The 12,522-nt window shown below is 35.4% G+C and overlaps 1 protein-coding gene across 12 annotated transcripts in view; it reads right to left on the bottom strand.

Moving 5' to 3' along the window:
• Nucleotides 1-12,522, bottom strand: part of SDCCAG8 (SHH signaling and ciliogenesis regulator SDCCAG8) — a 267,820-nt gene that overhangs the window by 223,611 nt on the left and 31,687 nt on the right. For all 12 annotated transcript variants that reach the window (XR_007478804.1, XR_004479471.2, XM_004284509.4 and 9 more), the window contains one exon: nucleotides 4,794-4,919. Coding sequence is in view for 10 of the 12 variants with exons in the window: in XM_004284509.4 (XP_004284557.2) it covers nucleotides 4,794-4,919 (126 nt within the window). In the remaining 2 variants the exon portion in view is untranslated. The remainder of the gene's footprint in view (nucleotides 1-4,793; nucleotides 4,920-12,522) is intronic.

The following is a 12,522-nucleotide window of genomic DNA, read 5'->3' as shown; positions in this document are numbered from 1 at the left end:
TCATATTCCAAACAAGTGTTACAAAGTCACATTCCTATAGGTACAGGCAATAATGTAAATGAGCAAAGAGGGCTAGATATCAGTATATTGAACAAATGAACTTATCTCTTACTTCTTTGAAGACCTATACTCTTGAAACACATAAACCTCTCTTAGTTTGTTTTTCATTTTCCACATTTCATAAAGGCATGACTAATAATAATAATACATATGATGTTTATGTTTACTATGTGCCAGACACCGTTTTATGTCTTCCACATATATTAACACATTTAAGCATTACAACAATCCTATGAGAGAATTTTCACTGTTATCTCCATTTTATAGATGGGGAAACTGAGTCACACAGAGTAACTGCTAAAAGTCACAGAGGTAGAACGCGGCTAATAGGTGGCAGAGCTAGGATCTGAATCCTGGCATTCTAGCTCCAAAGTCCTAAACCACTATGCTCTTCTGCCTTTTCAGAAAATTATTTCTCTTCAATAAGAAAAACAGTGCATGGTGATAAATAGAACTGACATGCAGCCTGAACGTCAAGGACTCAGAAAGTAATGGTTGGGACCATGACAGAGCAACCAAAGGAAGTAGTCACTACTCAGTTTCAGTCAATTGCTACCATGTGGGAATACCAACTCACATTACCAAAAAATCTTTTGATTTTTAAAAAGATGAGGCAGATATCTGGCTCCTCAACAGAAACAGTGTTAAATATTGAGTCAGTTTTTTCAAACAAACAAAACATGCCTACAGACTGAATTTGGTGAGCCCACTGTCAGCTTGCAAACTTTGGCATTCTTTCAACATTCAATGAAATAAGCAGCCCAAAGAACTGGGTGATTTATGTGTGAATCAAGAACTAAAATACTTATATTAATTTATTCAACAAGTAATTATTGAACTCCTGCTAAGGGCCAAGGGACACAGTAGTATTAATAAGAGAGGACATGTCCCCAAACACAGAAGTATACTGCAGTGTCATATGTTAGAATGTAGTAAACTGCATTCATCCAAAGTAGTATTCTGTTCTATTCCATATTCTTTGGGAAGTTCAGTTTAATGCAAACATCCGTGTAGTACCTACTATGTTCAGGCACTGTGCTAAAAGCTTGGGGAGGGGGGTAAAAATGAGCAAGACCAATATTACCCTCAAGGAGTTTACAGACTAATAAAGAAGAGAAACACCCAAGCAGATAATTTCAATTTAACAAGGCAAGTGCTAGGCCAGAGGTGTGCATGGGGGACTACGCCAGAACAGAAGAGGGATACTAAGAGCAACTGGAGATTCAAGGAAAGTTTTCTGGAGAAGTTTTGACACTGGTATGATATCTGAAGGGTGAAAAAGAGTAAGCTAGATGGGAAGGGCATGCCAAGAAGAGAGAACATCATGAGAAAACTCACAGAGGCGTGAAACAGCATGGTGCCTGCCAGAGACCTGTAGGCAATTCAGCATTACTAAAGGTTGAAGCACAAGGCAATGAATGTCAGAAGATGAAGCTCTAACTGTTCACAACAGCCAAAATATGGAAACAACCTAAATGTCCATCGACAGATGAATGGATAAAGATGATGTTGTACATATATACAATGGAATACTACTCAGCCATAAAAAAGAATGAAATAATGCCATTTGCAGCAACATGGATGCAACTAGAGACTATCATACTAAGTAAAGTAAGGCAGAAAGAGAAAGACAAATACCATATGATATCACTTATATGTGGAATCTAAAATATGGCACAAGTGAACCTATCTACAAAACAGAAACAGACTCACAGACATAGAGAACAGACTTGTGGTTACCAAGGGGGAGGAGGGAGGGAGAGGGAGGGACTGGGACTCTGGGGTTGGTAGACGCAAATTATTACATTTAGAATAGATAAATAACAAGATCCTAATGTATAGCACAGGGAACTACATTCAATATCCTGTGATAAACCATAATGAAAAAGAATATAAAAAAAGAATGTCTGTATGTGTATAACTGAGTCACTTTGTGTACAGCAGAGTTTGGCACAGCATTGTAAATCAACTATACTTCAATAAAAAAATTAAAAAACAAAAAAAGGAAGAAGCTAGAGAGTTAAATAAGGGTCTGAAAGGTAAAGCGTGCAATGTTAATAAGCTTGAACTTGATTCTGTAGATAGGGAAAAAATCACCCAAGATGTGATTGCATTCAAAATAGTCTTGCAGAGCAATGAAGGAGGGTGGTGTAATTTCCTATGGAGAAATTGGAGACAGTATGTAGACTATAGATCACTGACTTCTGATATAAAATATTGTTATTCTTTGGAAAGAAGTGCTAATCTAATTGACACTTTGTTCTTTCACAGATAGCTTTTAAAAAACTCGAATGATATTTGACCAAGATTTCAAAAATCAAATTACATTTACATCCCTGAAGATCACTGAAAACCTTTGATTTCTTAACTGAGGGGAGGGGTTGGAATGGACGGGGATGAGAAGAGACATGGAAAGAAATGGCTCAGAAATTTTCTACTTTAAAAAAAATCTCCTAGATCTTTGATTGACCACACATGCCAAATTTTCTAATAAAAAGCATATTTTAATATAATTTTTTGAACTCTCAAGAAAAGCCCCTTAAGAAGGAAAAATGATGAAAAATGAAGATGGAAATGAAATACTCTTTGAATGGTTTTAGTTTTTTAGAAATAATCTGCTTGCTTCTTCAACTGCTAGGTCATAAACTAGGCTAAAAGCTCAAAGTCATGTAGGCTGCCATCCAAGTCCCAGTCCATGGCAAACGAAGATGGTTTGGTTCAATATTGACGAGCTATTCCTAATCTAGGCAGAAAGGCAGTGTAATTCGAGGCCAGGTAGATGGATTTGTGGAGTCAGATAGTCCTTTGTTTGAGTCCCAGCTTTGTGACATTAGACCAGTTGCTTTGGTTACTTAACTGCTGTGTACCTTAATTTAATCACCTGAAAATAGATATAACAACACCTGCCTTGTGTGGCTATCATAAAATGGAAATAATATAATGTAAAGAAAGTACTTGATACAGTACCTGGCATATCACAGCCATGTAGTCATCAATAAATACTAATGATTACTATATAACTATCTCAATTGTTTTTCCAAAGAAAGCATTAAGAAACTTTGAAAATATATATTCAAATCTGCCAACAGCTTTGGCAAGATTTACCATCAACATGGTAATAGGCTCATTAAAAAGAGTGCAGAAAAAAAGAAGATAATATCTCTTGATCTGTTTATATTCAAGATATTCTAAATAGTTTCATTTACCTCAAAACTCTCAATACAACACCATGCATAGGTTGCTGAAATGCCTCAATTCACCTACACAAGTAAAAAGTGGGGGCAACAATTCTGTAACAACAAAATAACACAGAAGACTAACATTAAAATAGATATCAAGGTCACCTGACACATCTGCAAAAACCGTTTCAATATTAGCACTATGTTTTAGCTCATGTGAATGTTTAAACAAAAACCTCTCTACAACATTATCCTTTCTATAATCTGTATATCTGTAGTTTTCTTTAGCAAGTTTCCTTTGTTCACATGGCAAAGCATGTGAGCGTTTACCATCATTTCCTTCCCCTTTTGCATTACTCACTTCTCTTGCCCTCTGATTCACTTGTCTGCCTAATTTCCTTTCTTATTTCACTTCCCCATCTTCCACTTCTTTCCATTGTATAAATATTGAAGACTATGAATAACTGAGTCACTGTTCGCTGCATATTTGGAGGAAAAGCAAAAGAATATACTTATTTTAAAAATGAACTTACTTCTAAGTACTTTCTATAAGGCTATATCATTTTCAAATTGACACCAAAATAATAAGAAACTAAGATGAAATTTTTAAGTACTAATATTACTAATATAATAATATAAGCTGTGATTAACTACATTCCATAGCAAAAGAGTAAAAAACATTTTTAAGGCAAAAGTATCTCTGATAATTCATAAAAAGATATTAAGCTTAAACTTTATTTAAATATCATCATAAAAATTTTATGTCACAGAATTATAGAGATCATCTAATTCTCTGTTCCTCGAAATGTGCTCCACTGATACTAGACTCACTTTGGCAGCTTGCTAATAATTCATATTTTTAACTCAAAGACTTAGCCCAGACCAACTGAATCAGACTCTCAGGGAATGAAGCCCAGGATCTGCCTGTCAGCAAATATCCCAAGTGACTGTCATTCACATTAAAGATTAAGAACTGCTAATATTGGTGAATTTCTCAAAAGCCAATAAATAAACAGAGGACTTATGAGGTTTCATGCTTGAAAGTCCCATAAAATTACCTGTTCAACACCCAGCTTGTTAGGGACAATGGGAAGATTAACATTTTGAATCTTGGACCCTCAGGTCAGTGTTCTTCCTGCTACACCATGCTAACTAGACTTATTGGAATTGAAAGTTCAAAGAAAATTTAGAGAAATACAACACAAATCTAAGCTACAGTTCTGAACAGTTGCTGGATTTAACCAAGTTCTTCCTATATTACATACTCCCTGCTTTCAGACCTGCTCTTTCCATATGGAAAAAACATAAATGGTATGCTCAGAAAGGAAACTGGAGTGGATATTAGGTATCACTACATCATTTCATTTGAGGATTCATTCCACCAATAAATTAAAACAGTGAATTTTAATTTTTGAGGCCCCAAGTGAATACCAGCATAGCACTTCTGCCGAACTGCCAGAAAAAAAAACTATGCAGTTAAGAAGGCAGGGGGAAAGGGTAGGAGGCAATATTCAAACTATGTATTTTAGTTTAATCGTTTAAATAAATGCTCACAGATGCATCCAGAAGTGTTTGTTCCCTCATTGCTTCCTCTTGCCTTTGAGATTTCAGCTCTTGTTGGAGCCTTTCATTTTCAAGCACAATTACTTGTACCCTATTTTTCATTCCAGAGAGTTCCTCCTATAAAAACCAGAAACAAAAACCAAATACATTAAGCATTTTTTTCTTTTATTTTAAGAAATGCCACTTGTGGACTGCATACATTAAGCAATTTTAAGTAGTGCTTTTTTTTGTTGATTACTAGATGATCCAATATGATATAAAGCATGGAAGACTGATGCTGTCTACCCCTTTTCAGAAATATTATAATTACATCTAGACAAGGAAAGAAACTCAAGCATTAGTTAACAAAGAGAAGGCTAGGGGAAGATAGTAGAGGACCTGCTAATGGCCATATCACAGGACTGTGTGGTTTCTGACAATTTTTTTCAGGCTTACAGAAATGCTTTAATTAAAAGGTTTATCTAAAAGACTTTTAAGAATGAGGTAGACTGCTGAAAAATAAGGTAAGATTATTATTCTTGATCAAATGCCAATAACTTGTTGAAAATTGACAGAGGACTACATAGATAATAGAGGACACTGAGATAGAAAGGCAAGGAAAGTTACAATGAATATCTATGAACTGCTAGCCAGATGGAAGGAAATTATGAGTGAAATTGTTTGGTGGAGAGCTCTTAAAGAGTGTTTCCTTGGCCGTGCAGGGCATAATATAAAGAATTACCAGTATATAGCAATTAGAAAAGCTATTAAGTTACATCTCACCCTAAAAAAATGTGAAAAATATTGATATATTGATGGTACAATACTTAATCTTCATTACCAATATAATTGTGCAATCATTTTTTATTATACTGGTTGTGCAAAAAACTATTGTACAATATATGAAAATTCCATTCAATTATTTTATTCAGAAAAAAAAGTCAAAGCTGTAATTGAAAATTGTAATTAAACAAACATTGCATACTTCCAGTTGTTGGTCTGACATATAAGCAGCTTGGAAGACATCACTCCCATCTTCACAATAAGAAAAAAAGCTGAACAAACTGAAAAATCAACGACTCTTCTTAGATTCATCAGAGAATTAAGGTCACAGGGAAAACTATTATCCCTCAAAATGGAAAGACAGACAGGTACTCCTGAGAACCACAATCTACCAGAGCAGAAACTTCTGGGGGAACCAGTGCCAGGGTAGAAAAATATACCAGTAAAGTAATTGATGAAATGCTGGAAGCTTAGTGTAGACCAGTTTGAGTTAAAAACTCCAGGAGGACCCAGTCTCTGGGGGGAAGGTGTCTCCTACACTCTTATATGACAGTACCAGGTTCTTACAGCAAAGACTAGAGAAAATCCCTCTCCTGCTTCCTTCAGTAGGAGAAGAAAAGTAACCAAAAAGCATTCTGTTCTTTTTAACCAGGCCTGCCTCAAGAGAAACTATCTTACCAGAGCCTAAAAACCATTTTTTTTTTTCAGAACCTAAGTGACCTGGGGGAAGGGAAAAAAACCAACTCCAGCTTCCTAGCCTTGCCATCTCACTTAAGGGGAGAGGGAGACTGAGAAACACTTGTGAAGGACATAGCCAAGGAGCACAGGGTCACTAAAAGACTGAGACCTAATCATAGGACTACAAAATGTTCCCCATACTCCCATACCCTACCACCACATCAAAAGGGCTCTTATATCATAACAAGGGAATACACTAAAATAACTGCACATCTCAGAATGTATTTAAGAAGAATTCTCAAGGGAAGCCCAAAGACAACAGCAGAGACAAAAACCAGGACACTAGAGGAAATTTTAGCCTCTAATACCTATACTAACAGCAAACAGTAAACACAATCTAACTCCTACAACAAACAAAAAACCTCACACTAAATGCATATTTCCCTCAGTTCCTTTTACTCAGTACATCATGTCCAACATTCAACAAAAAATTAGAAGGTATACTAAAAGACTTAAAACACAGATGCAAGAGGCTAAGCAAGCATAGAACCAGTCTTGGATATAGCAGAGATGTTGGAATTACCAGATGGAGAGTTTAAAATAATTATGATTAACATGCTAAAGGGTCAAATGGAAAAAGTTGTCTACATGCAAGAACAGATGGGTAATGGAAACTAAGAAAAAAATCAAAATGCTGGAAATCAAAAACACTGTAGTAGAAATGAAGATTGCCTTTGATGGGCTCATTAATAGACTGGACACAACCTTTCTTTTTTTCCCCCTATTTTTTTGGTCATGCCACATGGCATGAAGGATCTTAGTTCCCCAACCAAGGATCGAACTTGCACCCCCTGCAGTGGAAGCACGGAGTCTTAATCACTGGACCACCAGGGAAGTCCCTAGACTGGACACAACCAAGGAAAGAATCAGTGCTTGAAGAACTGTCAACAGAAACTTCTCAAACTGAAATGAAAAGACGAAAAAGAATGAAAAAGACAGAAGAGAATATCCAAGAATTGTGGAACAATAAAAAAGGAAAAGAAATATGTGAAGCAATAATTACTGAGAATTTCCCAAAATTAATTATAAGCACCAAACCACAGATCCAAGAAGCTCAGAGAACACTGAGCAAGATAAAACTAAAAAATCCACACCCAGGAACAGCATATTCAAACTGCAGAAAATCAAAGACAAAGAGAAATTCTTTAAAGAAGTCAGAGAAAAAAATACCCTTACCTATCAAGAAGCAATGATGAGAATTATATCAGCTACTCTTCAGAAACTATGCAAGCATGGATAGAGTGCAATGGAATATTTAAAGTTTTGAAAGATAAAAACCCCACCAACCTAGAATTCTGTATTCAGTGATACCAACCTTCAAAAGTGAGGGAAAAATAAAGACTTTCTCAGATAACCAAAAATTAGGAAATTTGTCTCTGGTAGACCTGCCTTGCAAGAAATGTTACAAGAAGTTCTTCAGAAAGTAGGAAATTTATTTAGGTTATAAACTCAGATCTACATAAGGAAAGAAAGAGCATTTGAGAAGGCATATATGGAGATAAAGTAAAATATTTTATTTTTCTTAATGTTAATTGATCTAACAGGTAACAGTTTGTTCCGTATCATATTAGCAATAGTGTATGTAGTGATCATAGCTTATGGATAATTGAAATGAATGACAGCAGTGCATAAGGGTCAGGAGGGAGGAACTGGGAACCCTGTTATAAGGAACTTTCCCAACTTTCCCAAGCTCATTGAAAGTAGACTTAGAGTAGTGGTAAATGTAACTGCAAACTCAAGGACCACCACTTAAAAAAGTTAAAAAAAAAAAAAAAAAGAAGTTCAACTGATATGCTAAGAGAGGAGAAAAATGCAATCATATAACATGGTCACTCAAAACCAGAGATGGCAGAAAAAAACAAGTGGAGGACAAAAAAAAGAAAGAAAGAACAAGGGCAATGAATAGAAAACAGTAACAAATATGGTAGGTATGATAGATATCCAACTATATCAATAATCACATTAAACATCCATGATCTGACTATACCAATGAAAGACAGACTGTCAGAAAAAATAAGACCCAAATACATGTTGTCTACAAGATGCCTGCTTTAAATCTAAAGACACAGATACTTTAAAAGTAAAGGGATGGAGAAAGACATACTACGCTAACATAAATCAAAAGAAAGTTTGAGTAGCTGTATTAATTTCAGACAAAGCAGACTTCATACTAAGGAAAAAAATATCAGGGATAATAAAGAGGCATGACATATTGATAAACAGGTCAATTTTCCAAGAAGTCATAATAATCCTAATGTGTGTGTGCCTAACAACAAACCATCAAAATACATAAGGCAAAAACTGATAGAACTGTAAGGAGAAACAGATGTATCTACTATTTCAGTTGGCGATTTCAATATCCCTCTATCAGTAATTGACAGATCTGGCAGACTCGCAAAATATCAGTATGGACATAGTCGAACTGAACGGCACCATTAATCAACTGGATCCAATTGACATTTATATACTACTTCATCCAACAACAACAAAATACACATTCTTCTCAAGCTAACACAGAACGTTCACCAAGACATACCATATTCTGTGGCCTAAAACCATATGTTAACAAATTAAAAAGAATAGAAATCACACAAAGTATGTTATCAGACCATAATGGAATTAAACTAGAAATCAATGACAGAAAGACAGCTGGAACACTCCTAATATATGTGGTGGTTAAACAACACTCTTCTAAATATATATGGGTCAAGAACAAAATCTCAAGAAATAAACTGAAAATATATATATATATTTTTTGCAGTATGCGGGCCTCTCACTGTTGTGGCCTCTCCCATTGCGGAGCACAGGCTCCGGAGGCGCAGGCTCAGCGGCCATGGTTCACGGGCCTAGCCGCTCCGTGGCATGTGGTATCTTCCAAGACCGGGGCACGAACCCGTGTCCCCTGCATCGGCAGGCAGACTCCCAACCACTGCGCCACCAGAGAAGCCCTGAAAATATTTTGAACTTAACAAAAATGAAAATACAAATCGAAATTTGTGAGATGCAACTAAATTAGGGAAAAATATTAGAAAAGAATAAAGATTTCAAATCAATACTCTCAGGAAACTAAAACGAACAAACAAACAACAACAAAAAAACCCAAATTAAATCCACAGTAAGCAGAAGAAAAGATTAAAAAAATTAGGGTAGAAATAAATGAAATTAAAAACAGGAAATCAACAGAGAAAAGCAACAAAGCCAAAAGCTTGGTCATTGAAATGATCAGTGAAATTGATTAGACTCTAGCCAGGCTAACTAAGAAAAAAAGAGAGAAGACATAGATTACTAATATCAGAAACGATACCACTACAGATCCTATGGACATTAAAAGGATAATAAAGGAATATTATGAACAACTGTATATCCATAATTTGATAACCTGGAGAAAATGAACCAACCCCTTGAAAGACACGATCTACCAAAACTCACAAAAGGAGAAACAGTTAATCTGAATAGGACTACATCTATTAAAGAAATTGAATAAATAATTAATAATCTTTCAAAACAGAAAGCACCAGGCCCAACATTGGTTCACTGGTGAATTCTGTTAAACATTTAAGGAACAAATGAGACCAATTCTGTAAAATATCTTCTATAAAATACCAGAGGAAATACTTCCTAACTTATTCTATGAAGTCAGCATTACCCTACTACCCAAACCGGGTGAAGACACTATAGGAATGAAAAACTACAGACCAAAATATCTCATGAATACAGATGCAAAAATCCTCATCAAAATATTAGTGAATCAAATCCCACAATGTACAAAAAGAATTATACAACAGGACCAAATAGAATTTAATCTACCTATGCAAGTCTGGCTCAATATTTCAAAATCAAATAACATAATTCAACAAGCTAGAAAAAAAATCATAGGATCATATCAATAGATGCAAAAACAGCAAGTAACAAAATCCAGGAGCCATTCAACGTAAAAACCTCAGTGAACTAGGCATAAAGGGAATACATCTTCAGTTTAATAAAGAACATCTACAAATAACCCATAGCTAACATTGTACCTCACGGTGAGACAATAGATGGCTTCCTACTAAGATCACGAATAAGACAGTAAGGTAGATAGCTAGTGGGAAGTAGCCGCATGGCACAGGGATATCGGCTCGGTGCTTTGTAACCGCCTGGAGGGGTGGGAGGGCGGGAGACGCAAGAGGGAAGAGATATGGGAACATATGTATATGTATAACTGATTCAGTTTGTTATAAAGCAGAAACTAACACACCATTGTAAAGCAATTATACCCCAATAAAGATGTTAAAAAAAAAAAGAATAAGACAATGATGTCGCCTCTCATCATTCCTATTCAACATCATATTAGAAGTCCTAGCTAATACAATAAGGCAAGAAGAGAAAATAGAAGCTATACAAGAAGAAATTTTTTAAAAAGACAGCTGTATTTTTCACAGATGACATTACTGTCTATGAAGAAAATCTCAAAGAATCAAAAAAACCTGCTAAAATAAGTGATTATAGCAAGGTTGCAGATTACAACGTTAATATACAAAAGTCAATTGTTTTCTTACATATTAGTAATGAGTAATTGGTATTTGAAATTAAAATCACAATACCATTTACATTAACACGAAAAAAATGAAATATTCAGGTATAAACTGCACAAAATATGTATAAGATCTATAAGAATAAAACTGCAAAACTCTGATGAAGACATCAAGGAATATCTAAATAAATGGAGAGATATTCCATGTACATGGACAGGAAGATTCAATATTGTCAAAATATCACCTCCTCCTAACTTGATAGATTTCAATACAATCTCAATCAAAATTCCAGAATGTTACTTTGTAGATATTTACAGATTGATTTTAGAATTTATATAAAGAGGCAAAAGACCCAGAACAGCCAACATGATATTGAAGGAAAAGAACGAAATTGGAAGATTGACACTACTAGACCTCAAGACTTACTATAAAGCTCCAATAATCAAGACAGTGTGGGACTTCCCTGGTGGCGCAGTGGTTAAGAATCCACCTGCCAATGAAGGGGACACAGGTTCGAGCCCTGGTCCGGGAAGATGCCACATGCCATGGAGCAACTAAGCCAGTGCACCACAACTACTCAGCCTGCACTCTAGAGCTCGCGAGCCACAACTACTGAGCCTGCGTGCTACAACTACTGAAGCCTGCATGCCTAGAGCCCGTGCTCTGCAACAAGAAAAGCCACTGCAGTGAGAAGCCCACACACCTCAATGAAGAGTAGCCCCTGCTTGCTGCAACTAGAGAAAGCCCATGTGCAGCAAAGAAGACCCAATGCAGCCAAAAATAAATAAATGAAAAATAAATAAATTTTAAAAAAAGACAGTATGGTATTTGTGAAAGAACTGACCAATAGATCAATGAAGCAGAATGGTGAGCCCAGAAATAGACTTACACAAGTACAGTTAACTGATCTTTAACATGGAATAAGGGTAATTCAATGTAGATAGTCTTTTCAAAAAATGATGCTGAAACAGATGGATATCTACATGTAAAAAAAAATTTAAATAAATCTAGACACAGATCTTATACCCTCACAAATATTAACTCAAAATGGAGCATAGATCTAAATGTAAAACACAAAATAATCAAACAGCTAGAAGAATAAGAGAAAATATTAGTGATCCTGGGTTTCGCAATATTTTTAGATATAACACCGAAAGCACAATTGCATGGAAAAAAATTGATAAGTTGAACTTGATTAAAATTAAAAACTTCTGCTCTATGACACTGTTAAGAAAATCAAAAGACAAGCCAAAATTGAGAGAAAAGAATTGCAAAAGACATCATATGTGATAAATGACTGGTACCCAAAGTACATAAAGAACTTTTGAAACTCAACAATAAGAAAATGAACAACCCAATTTAAAAAATGGGCAAAAGACCTGAATAGATACCTCATCAAAGAAAGTATATAAATGGAAAATTAGCATATGAAAAAAATATTCAACACTGTATGTCACAGGGAATTGAAATTAAAACAACAAGATACCATCACATATCTTTAACACACTAGAAATCAAAACACTGACAACACCAAATCCTGGCAATGATGTGGAACATCAGGAACTCTTATTCTTTGCTGGCAGGAAAACAAAATGGCACAGTCACTGTGGAAGACAGTGTGGCAGCTTCTTATAAGACTAAACATACTTTTACCAGGCAATCCAGCAATTGTGCTTTGTGGTATTTAACCAAATGAGTAAAAACTT

The sequence above is a fragment of the Orcinus orca genome, chromosome 1, assembly GCF_937001465.1.
Source record: "Orcinus orca chromosome 1, mOrcOrc1.1, whole genome shotgun sequence".
Taxonomy (NCBI): Eukaryota; Metazoa; Chordata; class Mammalia; order Artiodactyla; family Delphinidae; genus Orcinus; species Orcinus orca.
This window is presented reverse-complemented; position numbering and strand designations above follow the sequence as displayed.